This window comes from Mustela lutreola, chromosome 1 (genome assembly GCF_030435805.1).
Source record: "Mustela lutreola isolate mMusLut2 chromosome 1, mMusLut2.pri, whole genome shotgun sequence".
Lineage (NCBI taxonomy): Eukaryota > Metazoa > Chordata > Mammalia > Carnivora > Mustelidae > Mustela > Mustela lutreola.
The window spans coordinates 196782693-196794656 of record NC_081290.1 but is presented as its reverse complement, the minus strand read 5'-3'; the positions used below and the strand labels follow the sequence as shown (position 1 = coordinate 196794656).

Genomic DNA, 11964 nt, shown 5'->3' with positions numbered 1-11964 from the left:
GAAGTCTCCTTTCTCCTGCTTTCTTAACCCTGCCCTTCCTGCCTCGTTCGTTACCAGTCCTGTACCACCTCATGCTGTTTGGAGTTGGGCGTACCAGGGGTTGGCGCTCCCAGGAGACTGCCAGGTCTCCAAAGCCTGGGCTCCGCCTCCCGCTCCAGCACAGGGCAGAGGCCCTCCAGTAAGCCCTGGCTGAGAGCAGGTCGGGACACCCGTGGCGGACAGCTCAGTGTTGGGAAGGCGGAGGAGGCATGGACTGAGAGGGAAGACAGATGGCAGGATTAAGTGCTCTCCTATGAGTTTGAAGAAAGCCCTGTGGCAGCACGGAGACCTCATGAATGTATTCTTAATTGAGTAAGTACTGCATTTGTCATCTTGAAGGCCATGTTCCTCCTGACCCACAGAAGGGGTAGCTACTGAGGACAGGCTGAGTGAACGCTGGGCACCCGAGGAAGCTGGCTGATAACCAGCATGTGAGGGGTGTTGGCCTTGGCCTGAGTTGTCCTGAGCCCATGCCCCTGGCAAGTTCCTTCCTGTCTTTCAGCACAATGGCTCTTCCTCTTTTGCTCCCCTCGTCAGTCCTGGCTTTTCCCCACCCCCACCCCAGGGGCTTCTCCTGTTACTTCACCTGCAGACCCTCTCCCCTGCCTGCCCTCCCTCACACAGTGATCTTTAGTCAGGCCCCTATTTCGTTTCCTTCTTCTCCCCAAAGGCTGCTCTTGAGGGGGAAATGAACATTTTACTAGCTGTCCTTACTCCCATTCATGTCTCCCTTCCGAACAACTGTCCCTGCAGAGCCCACTGAGGCATACTTCTTCCCAGGACCGCTCTCCCTGGGGGCCCCACTGACCTACCTGGTACGGATCCAGCCCACGGCGTGCATGGATATCGTGGGCCGCTCCCCGGTTCCTGTGACACCTCACGCTCCTGGCTCTTCTTTGTTTCTCTGGCCATCTCTTCAGCTTCCTCTCCTTTGGTTCATCTCTACAAATGACAGTGGGGTCCCCCTGCTTCTCCCCTTGGTCCCCTACTCTTCTCCCCTTGTGGGGAGGGATGCCATTCTCTTCCGTGGTGTCCATCTCTCTACAGCCTAGGTCATCCTGGGTGCCCAACAGTACATACAACTCCCAGCTGGACAGCTCTACCCGATGTCCTAGGCGTACCCTTGACTCGACATGTCCCAGACTGTACCACTCATCTTGTCCCTCACCCTGCTCCTCCCCGATATCCTCACCTCCGTGAAAGGTAAGACATACATCTAGCTGCTTGAGCCAAAAACCTGAGTCTTATTTGACCCCATTTCCCGTGACTGCTGTCCCTTCTGGGATACACATGCTTCTTGCCAGGACAGTGGAGGTCTCGTCGTCTCTGTCCTGGGGACTGCAGTGACAGCCTCCCATCTGCCGCCTGGCTTTGACATCATAGCCTATTCTATCTACACAAGGCAGTCCGGGTGACTTTTCTAAAAGGAACATTGGAGCACATCACTTCTCTATTGAAAGCCCACAGAATCCACCCCAAGCTCCACAGCATGGCTCTTTGGCTCCCGGCCCTGCCCCGCTTCTTACTCTACCTACCTTCCCTCCCTCCATGATCTTGCCTGGACAAATCACTTCTTGCCCCTTGAATTTTACTAACCCTTGGTCCTGGGCATTTATCTATGGTTCTCCTGAAGCCTGGAATCAGCCCCTGGGCTTCCCCTTTGTGCATTCACTTTGTTAAACTGCTCATCTTATAGGTTCAGCTCAGAGGTCAACTTCCCTGGGAAGCTTCATGGAGAAACACTGGGTGAGATGGGGTTTTGCCACCTGGGCTTATTCCCAGCACTACGGGGACAACACTGCATCGGATATGGGCTGAGGGGCAGGGCAGAGGGAAGAACACTCCAGTGAGGACCTACAGGTATGTGCCTGCTGGCATGTCCCTAACGTGCAGCCCTGGGTCAGGCCCAGAGCTGGAGCTGAATACACAGTGAACACGAGAAGCCTTCCCTTCCCGCTACAACCGAACCCTGCAGGGACGCAGCAAGAGGATACATTCCTTTGCAAACAAGGTGCCTACACACAGGACTTAAGAATGTTCCTGGGAGAAGGCAGGGCTTCTCCCAGTCTGGTATCAAAGGCAAGCAAGTGCTGGGAGGGGAAAGAAGGGACAGAAGCCCAGGTGGAAAGAGGAATTGCATTTATTTTATTTTAAAAGATTTTATTTATTTATTTGACAGACAGAGATCACAAGTAGGCAGAGAGGCAGGCAGAGAGAGAGAGAGAGAGAGAGAGAGAAGCAGGCTTCCTGCGGAGCAGAGAGCCCGATGCGGGGCTCGATCCCAGGACCCCGAGATCACGACCCGAGCCAAAGGCAGCAGCCCAAACCACTGAGCCACCCAGGCGCCCGGAGGAATTGCATTTATTGATTGAGGAATAGGGTAAACAATCACTAAGCCTGGGCCAGGCTGCCCTGCTCCCTGCCTGGGCTGGTGCCTGCCTAGAGAGGCAGAGGCCATTTTTCCCGGTCACTGCCAGGAAGAAGCCAGTGCAGGGGCCCACGTGCAGGTGCTCTGTCCAGCTGCACTACCTCGTTGGGTGGCCTTGGCCCGGGCCAGAGATCAGTCCTGGGTCTCATCTCATCATTTTCTGTTGGCCTGGGCCTCAGGCACATGCCTCCCAGAGCCTCCAGTGTGCCTGCCTGCCTGCCCAACCCCGTGGGACAGGATGGGCAGGGTGTGGGGAGAGGAGGGTGGAGGAGAGCCTGGCTTGGGACTGGGGAGGAAGTCACAGCGAGGCAGATGTGAACATGAGCCAAGGGTGATGCACGGGGCAGCTGGGCCGGCGGAGCTTATGGGCTCAGATGATGTTGTGCTCGTGGACCTTCTCTCCCAAGTGAAAGCGGTTGAAGAGGAAGGGGCTCAGGTTGATCGTCTGGAAGTTGCCGTGCAGCACCATCTCTGCCACAGCTCGCCCCACAGCAGGGGCCTGCTGGAGCCCATGGCCACTGAAGCCCGTGGCAAAGTACATGTTGACAACGAGAGGGTGGGGACCCACCACGCCATTCTGGTCAAAGGTGTTGTAGTCGTAATAGCCAGCCCAGGCACTCCGAACCTGCAGGCGGACAGGACACGGGGGTTCCCAGGAAGGTGCCAACACACACCACCCTCACTCCTGCTCAGGGCAAAACCCCAGACCACCAGTCCTTAGCAGTTGTGAGGGGGAGGGCGTGTGGCAGTGGACAGGCTTTCTAAGGGGACTTTGGTGCTCCAGGCTCATCTGCCTCCTAGTTACCTTCAGAGACTCAAAGGCCGGGACCCTCTGGGCCAAAGGGGGCCACACCTTGTCCTGGAAGAATTCGTGGTCCACTTCCAGGTTCTCTGGGTCCGGTTCCTCCTCCTGCGGTGAGAGGTGGGGACATGGCTTATACAGCCTGGGACACAAGGGCGGGCCCAGACCTCACCGACCTTCCTTTACTCAATCCCCTCAGTAGGTAGGGAACAGGGAGGAAAGATCCCAGTTCAAAACCAGAGGGGCTGGAGCATTATTAACACCGCTGGGCCCTCCAAAGAGCCTGACTGACTCATTCACACTCCCTTTTCTTTTCTCTCTCTCTCTCTTTTTAAAAGATTTTATTTATTCATCTGACAGAGAGACAGAGAGAGAGGGAATACAAGCAGGGGGAGTGGGAGAGGGAGAAGCAGGCTTCCCACTGAGCAGGGAGCCTGATGTGGGGCTCGGCTCGATCCCAGAACCCTGGGATCATGACCTGAGCCAAAGGCAGACACTTAATGACGGAGCCACCCAGGCGCCCCTTCTTTTTTTTTTTTTTTTTTAAAGATTTTATTTATTTATTTGTCAGAGAGAACGCGAGCGAAAGCGAGCACAGGCAGAGGCAGAGGGAGAAGCAGGCTCCCCGCCGAGCAAAGAGCCCGACGCGGGACTCGATCCCAGGACGCCGGGATCATGACCCGAGCCGAAGGCAGCTGCCCAACCAACTGAGCCACCCAGGCGTCCCGCCCCTTCTTTTTTTAAAAAGATTTTATTTATTATTTATTTGAGAGACAGAAAGAACAAGCATGGGGAGAGTGAGAAGCAGGCTCTCTAGCCCAGTGTGGGGCTCGACCTCACGACCCTGGGATCATGACGGGAGCTGAAGGCAGAGGCTTAACTGACTGAGCCACCCAGGTGTCCCAAAGCCTGACTCTTTAACGGCAGTCGGCCTACATCTCCCGTCCAGCACCCCAACCCTGCTTAGCTTACCTCAGTGGGGCTACAGCCGCCCAGATAGTTGTTGCCTAATCCTTCTCGGCGGAAATAGGCTCCGCTGGCATCTATGACAAACGGGGTCTCCAGGCCCGGCCCCTGGGGACAGTTCCACAAGTACACATACCTGCCATGACCGCTGGGTTAGGAGATGGTGGGAAGAGCAGCCCCCCTCCTTCCTACTGCATTTCACAAACTCTTAAACACTGATTCTGTCCCTCTCTCACCAACCTCCTCAGCTGCCCCAAGGGGCGTCACCTTTTCCGCGGCTCCACAGGTAGCTTGGTGCCCTGCAGGGTGCCAGGTGGCCCCTTCCCGACACCAGCCAGTTCTGCGATCTGGCCGGACCAAGCGCCTGCCGCGTTGATCACGATGGCACACTCCACGGGCTGGTACTCCAGGCTGTGGTCTATCTTCACCTGCAGGCAGCAGAGTGGGAGGGGAGGGAGGGCCTGGCCCACACACTGGGCACCATGGGCCTTAGTTTATCCAGAGCAGAAGTGGGCAGAAGATGATCCAGACCACAGTTGTTACCTTTCTCACCCCCCCACTTTGGTAAGGGAGATGCACAGGCTGGGAACTTACGTGAACTTCGTGGACCCTTTTCAAAGTCACCTCTTCCCCACTTGGGGTCTCTGCGTGGTTAGATGAAGAGACAAAACCTGCAGGAAAAAGAAAAAAAGAACTCCTGAAGCCTGAAGAAGACGAGATTGGGATTCCCCGGGCTTCAGGTGGAAAGCAAGCTGAAAGGCTGGGGCTTTTTCCCACAGAGATGGGATAACTAGGATGAACTTGGCCGCACACAGGACAGGAGCGTGCTGAGACCTTCAAGCACATTGTAAGTCAAGCAGAGAAACTGAGTTAGGACCTGGAGTCAGGATAGCCAGGACCAGCCCTCAGGAAGAACCTCCCCTTTCCCCCCAACTCTTCTTTAGCCTGTGAGTGAAGGTAAGTCCCTGTCCATGCCTGCGCCCTGGCTGACCGAGGTAAGATGCATGGGATCTCAGACTCACGTGTCACCTCTCCCTGGCAGAAGAGGACCCCCATGGACTGGACCTTTCGCCGAAGCCCCTGGAGCAGAGACCAGGGGTCAAACCAACCTTCATGCTCCATCCCTGTGATGAGCAAGAGGACTCAAGAGATAGGATTCGGACCCTTCTCTCCTACTGGATTGCCCACACCCCTGACGACTCTTTAGGGCTAAGCCAGGGAAAGTCATGTTGCCCAAGGGCACCAGAGGCAAATCCTGTGGAAGGACAGAGAGCTAGCATGGCCTGGCAGGGAGACTGCTGGCCAGGGGGAAGCACTGCTTCTCGATGTAGCTGAGACTCCCGACCTGAGGCTCCCCTGATCTGAGCCCCTTTGCACTGCAAGCAAGCCTCACCATAGGATGCCAACGCCACGCCCTCTGGGTTTATCCAGGGAAATTTGTTCCGCAGCTGCTCAGGAGACATCAGGCAGACCTTGGCTCCTTCCTGCCTGAGAGAAATGCGTGGCTGTGTGCATGTGTGTGAGAGGGGTGGTGTGCACAGCAGGAGAAGCAGGGACCCCAACTCCACAAGTAGAGATCCTGCCTCATTTGGGTCACTTCTTTGCCCCAAACCACCCAAGTTTTCCTCCTTGCTGAGTGTGTCAAGACCAAGCCTCCCAGTCATGGCTCTTCGGCACCTGATACCGCTTTCCCTTCCTACACCCTGCTATCTCTTGGCCACACTAACTCCCCTGCCATCCCCTAACTATTCCGTGGCCTTTCACAACAGAGCAGGTCCCTTGGCTCTCTCCCCTTCTGCCTGGAATGGTCTTCCTGTCCACTTTCCAGTACAGTCTGATCCACCTGCACAACGATCTCCTATGGGACACTGTCCCCCAAAGAGAGCAACACAGATCCTAAAAGAACACACTCACAAGCCAGGCTGCCTAGTTCGAATCCCAGTGCCACCACTGACTGGCACTGTTTGCCTCAGTTTACCCACATGTAAAATGGGGATGTTTGGGGTGGCTACATGATTAAATGCTGCATCTGGGATATTACCGCCTGTCCCTTGGGAGACTCGCAAGTCTACTTGTTAAACATACACATTCTTGACCGACCAGGAGACTCACTCAGGCGAGGGGCCGCCCAAACCGGCTGGCCGCCTGCATTTTTGTATGTGAGCCACACTTGTTTGTTCCAATTTTTGTCCATGTTTTGCCTATGGCTGCTTTTGTTTCAACTGCAGAGTTGCGTGACAGCCACAGAGACCATAGGACCCCAAAAGCCTAACACATTGATGGTCTGGCCCTTCTGGGAAAAGTATGCAGGTTCCTGGCCCCTTTCCTAGAGGTTCTGGCTTATCAGATGTGGGATGTTCCAGGTGGTTCTTAGGATGTGGCAAATTTAGGAACCACCACAGCAGCGTGCCGTCCACATCTGTGTGACAGCCCAGGGTACCAGAGGTGTCGTGTGTGTTACCCGACAGACTGAGCTTCCGCATGGTCGGGACCTGTCTTGACAACCTGCCTGCCCGGTATCCTGACTCGGTGTCGGAGCTGTGCTGGGTACACAGCTGAGGAGCAGCCGATGGTCGGGCCAGGCACCCACCTCTGCACCTGCACGTTGCTCTCCAGGACTGCCGCCCCCTTTTCTGAAGCCAGCAAGAGATAACCCGAGGGGTTGAACTGGATGTCCAGGGGAGGGTCGTCAACCACAGCTAGGTACTCCTATATGCAAAGAAGAAAAAAACTCTTTAGGAGGAGCTGATTTAAAGATAGGAGGGAGGACTCTCCTGGCTTCCTCACCAACAGCGTCCGAGACTTAGAGAAGCCCTTCTCCTCTGGGTACCGCCACTGGGGACAGAACTAGAGATTCCAACTCCTACTTGCCCGAACTGCTTCTGCTCCCTGATTCCCCTGACCAGCTGGGCGGCTCCTCTCTCTGGGCTAAAGGACTGGTCACCACCCCAACCTCCAGATGTCTTTGCACGTACATTGATGTTCCGCAGAAAATCAATTGAAAAGAGGGAGAGCTGGATGTTCTCAGGCACCGAGAACTGCTGCCGAATCCCGCCCACAGACAGCACAGTGGAGGCCTGGGAATACTGTGGAAAGAGCAAAGTCACTGAGGGAGGCCAGTATCCTGTCACATGTGGGCAGAATCCTGCAACAGAAGCACCTACAAGTTGAGGGAAGTCTTACTGGCAAGTTTATAATGTTTTTTTAAAAAATTATTTTATTTATTTATTGGAGAGAGGAGAGCAAGAGGGAGCAGCAGACTCCCTGCTAAGCAGGGAGCCCGACTTGAGGCTTGATCCCAGGACCCCAAGATCATGACCTGAGCCAAAAGCAGATTCTTAACTGACTGAGCCCCCCAGGTGCCCAATAAAGATTCTATTGTAAACTTATAATCTAAGAGAAGCTGAGGTAGATACACCCATATGCAAGGCAACCAGCACCCAAAGAGGACAATAGTTATTAAAGTCCGTCTTAGCAGGAAAAAATGAAACAAGATGGGATCAGGAGGGAGACAAATCATAAGAGAATCTTAATCTCACAAAACAAACTGAGGCTTGCCTGGGGAAAGGGGGTAGGGAGAAGGTGGCTGGATTATGGACATTGGGGAGGGTATGTGCTATGGTGAGTGCTGCGAAGTATATAAACCTGGTGATTCACAGACCTGTACCCCTGGGGCTAATAATACATCATATGTTAATAAAAAATTAAAAGTAAAAATAAATAAATAAACAAATATAGTCCTTCTTAGCAGATGTGCAGAGCAGATAGAGTTGGTCAAGTAAAAGGGCTGGGCATTGTGGCACAAAATGGGAATGGCCTGGAAGTCCAAGGGCAGGAGATTAGCATTTCATCTGCCTACTGGAAAATAGAAGGATATGACTGAACTAGCAAGATTTGTGGTTAACTAGCTGTGGCTAAAATTGGAACAACGAGGGGTGCCTGGGTGGCTCAGTTGGTTAGGCAACTGCCTTCAGCTCAGGTCATGACCCAGGGTCTTGGGATCGACCCCACATTGGTCTCTCTGCTCTGTGGGGAGTCTGTTTCTCTCTTCTCCCTCTCCTACTGCCCCTCCCCCCATGCTGTCTCTCTCTAATAAATGAATAAAATCTTAGAAAATAAAATAGAACAACTGTGCAAAGCCTCAGAAGTAATAGAACCTTGGGGTGTCTGGGTGGCTCAGTGGGTTAAGCCTCTGCCTTCAGCTCAGGTTATGATCTCAGGGTCCTGGGAACGAGCCCCGTCTCAGGCTCTCTGCTCGGCGGGGAGCCTGCTTCCCCCTCCTTCTGCCTGCCTCTCTGCCTACTTGCGAGCTCTCTCTCTCTGTCAAATAAATAAATAAATAAAATCTTAAAAAAAAACCACACACACAAAACAAAACAAGTAATAGAACCTAGAAGGGGGGGATAAGATGGCTGTTTGTATTTGTTACAGCTGGAATACAGTCTCCCTTAGTCAGACCTCTGGGCACCCAGAGGATCCCCCATTGTAAAATTTGCTTTTTCTTTTTTTTTTAAAATGAATTGAAACCTGAATTTTATTTTTATAATTTTTATGAACATATAATGTATTATTTGCCCCAGGGTTACAGGTCTGTGAATCATCAGGCTTACATAATTCACAGCACTCACCATAGCACATACCTCCCCAGTGTCCATAACCCAACCTCCCCCTAGGAAACCTTCAGTTTGTTTTGTGAGATTAAGATTCTCCTATGGTATGTCTCCTTCTTGATTCCAACTTGTTCCATTTTTTCCTTCTCTACTCCCCAAAACCCCTCCACCCTGCCTCTCAAATTCCTCCTATCAGAGAGATCATATGATAATTGTCTTTCTCTGATTATTTCACTCAGCATAATACCCTCTAGTTCCATCCACATAAATTTGCTTTTAAAAGCAAAAACCTTACTGCCAAAGTCTCTAATTTGAGGGAGGAATCACTGGGACGATTTCTCAACAAGAACCAAAGTACAGTCCCTTGGGACTTTGGACCTCCGAAGACTGAAGTCGTTCCTCCCCTCAGCCCCCCTGGCCCTTTAATAAAACATGAGTCCATGCCCCACTCATGCCGCTGCCCTCCCCCAGACCTCACCGTGTGGTCCCGTTCCACCACCAGCACCCGAATAGCACCCCGTGGCCTCTCCAACCTCTTCAGCCAGTAGGCCACAGACAGGCCCATCACCCCACCCCCCACAATCACCACATCCGAGTGTTCGGGGGGCAGGTAGCTGGTGTCGTGAAGTTGAGTCCAGGCTCCTCCGGGAAGGACTGACTGGATCTTCTTCTTAATCTCGGACATCTTTCCATTCCAATCTGTGGGACGCAGTTATGGTGAGAAGGCCATTCATGCTCTTTCCTGGTGGTAAGGGGTTGAAGGCTCGGCGCAGGAAAAGGTGGCTAAGAGGTCTCTGAGCTGGCTGTCCCCATGGTCATGCCTTCTCATAAGGTCAACTCACACCCAGCAGTATCTGTAGGTTAACTATATGGTCTGTATGCATTTGGCTCTCTGCCTTCTCATGCATCATGCCCAGCAATGCGAGATTCAACCTCTTTTTTTTTTTTTTTTTTTTTCAAGATTTTGTTTATTCATTTGACAGAGAGGCAGGCAGAGAGAGAAGGGGAAGCAGGCTCGCTGCTGAGCAGAGAGCCCGATGTGGGGCTCGATCCCAGGACCCTGGAATCATGAACTGAGCCCAAGGCAGAGGCTTTAACCCATTGAGCCACCCAAGTGCCCGGAGATTCAACTTCTTAAAATGCACACTCTGTCCTCTCTCCCTAGGCCAGGTGACTTATGCATGTCCAGCGCCTGTGCACACTGCTCTTTCCTCTGAGCCCCAGGCTCCTGTGTTCAACTGCACTGTCCTCTCCTCTTGGATGTTCCAGGCTCCTGGACCCATAGGTCCTGACACACCCCAAGCTGCAGTGCCCTCTGAAGCTCGATACTCTGAGTGGCATCTTATCCTGGACATCCATCACCACTAGCAAAGCTACATTCATGTCCTATCTATTGTCAAGTCCTGATGGCTTTGCCTCCTAAATATCTCCCCAATCTGTCCCCTCTCTTTTCCCATTTCTGCTACCCAACCCTAGACCAAACCACCATAAGCTCTCGCCTAGATTAATGAAAAGCCGCCTAATTGTTTCCACTAATTCCCCTCTTGCCGACTCAATTCTTTTGCATCATAGCTAGAATATTTCCCAAGCACTAATTTAATCACATACTGTCTTGCTTAAAACCTTCCAGTGGCTTTTCATTACTCTAAGAATAGAAGTCCAAAATCTTCAACACGGCCTATGAGACACTGAACAGTCGGACTCCTGTTTTCCTTATTCTCTCCCTACTCTCCCACTCCAGCCCCTTCCACACCTTGGTGGTGCTTTATTTCTTCCCATCACAGGGAGCCTACACAGGGGTTCTTCTGTTTTGAAATTCTATCCACTTCTTTGCCGTTACCACCTTGCTTCCTTTCCTTTTCAGTTTAGTTATCTTCTCAGGAAAGGCTTTCCTGATCCCATACACTATCAAAATCTCCTGTCACGCTGCCACATTACCTCATGCAAGACATTCACAATTTTGAGTTTATTTGTGATTGCTTCATACTGTACCATGCCTGCCTTCTTCAGCAATGAATCTCCAGCCTAGCACTGAACCTGGCACATCATGTAAGTGCCTTGAATAAATGAATCCTTTTGTCCTTTGTAACTCACAAATCTCCACGTCTTTTCACAGACTCCAATACAAAGTCTGAACTCTGCTCAGCAATGTTCAAGTATCTCCTTGATCTGGGCTTACCTTCCTTGTCCACACTACATTTCCTATTGCTACACAAACGCTCCATTTACATGGCTTTGCTAGTTCCTTGCACCAAACGAACACTTCTCTTCTCCTAACTTTTGCTCAGTTCTCCAGAACTTGGAACACACACCGTCTTTGAATCAGTAAACAGTATCCTTCAAGGCTGATCTCTGTTCCCACCATCAGTGCAGAGCATTTGTCCGAGTTGGGTTCTATCCAGTCTCGAACCTTTCCAGCTACACTCCAGCCACCTCCACAGGACATATGCTCTGTCCTCTTTCCCTTCTTTCCTCCTTAACAGCCACATACTAAGCACAGCATCTGCAGGCTAGCTGCACATCTGTCTGTGCAACCAGTCAGTCAGTCTGGCTCTCTGCTATTCTGATGGTAATTTGAGGCTTAGAACGATCAGACATTTGTCACCTGAGATGGGAATCCTTGGGATCCATATATCTGCTCAGGCTTTAAAAGATCCGGCTAGCAAGCTTACCCCCTCTCCCAGCCGACCAACTGTCTTTACACTGTGGCCCGGGTCCCGAGTTTTGAAGGTCACAAAGCTGGAGACTGGGGCTACCCAAGAACCACGATACCCTCCGCTGCCCTCAGTTTTACCCAGAGTGGAGCCTCCTCTGTGTGTGCCTAGACCCCGGCCCAAGACGTCCCGGCCCAAGGCAAACTGCAACGACCTTCGCAGCATGGCCACTCTACGCGCGGTACCTTTGAGACACCGACCGCACCTCCTCCCTACGCCGTGCCTACCCCGCGGTCACCGCCCCACGCCGAAGGCCGTTCAGACGAGCGCGCCCATTGGCCAGCGGCCCTTTCGGGCCCCGCCCCTAAGCACTATAGGCTGCCGACTCCGATAACCCCGCCCAGGCCCGCCCCCACCCGCCATTGGCGAGTACGGCGTCTACGGCAGTGCTGCGCGCCCTCGGGC

The 11964-nt window shown here is 52.7% G+C and overlaps 1 protein-coding gene across 4 annotated transcripts; it reads right to left on the bottom strand.

The window, feature by feature from the left end:
• Positions 1–2161: 2161 nt before the first annotated feature.
• Positions 2162–11797, bottom strand: FOXRED1 (FAD dependent oxidoreductase domain containing 1). Of its 4 annotated transcripts, none has more exons than XM_059184328.1 (11): positions 11640–11797; positions 9324–9544; positions 7211–7321; positions 6826–6944; positions 5629–5723; positions 5258–5359; positions 4830–4906; positions 4503–4663; positions 4242–4371; positions 3273–3377; positions 2162–3092 (listed from the first exon to the last, which is right to left on the bottom strand). In XM_059184328.1, exons 1-11 carry the CDS (start codon positions 11722–11724, stop codon positions 2838–2840), a joined length of 1461 nt encoding a protein of 486 aa, XP_059040311.1. In that variant the 5' UTR covers positions 11725–11797; the 3' UTR covers positions 2162–2837. The 4 variants fall into 4 exon arrangements, with proteins under 4 accessions (XP_059040311.1, XP_059040327.1, XP_059040336.1 ...); XM_059184344.1 differs by having other exon boundaries at positions 9432–9544; XM_059184353.1 differs by having other exon boundaries at positions 9432–9587; positions 11640–11790.
• Positions 11798–11964: the final 167 nt, after the last annotated feature.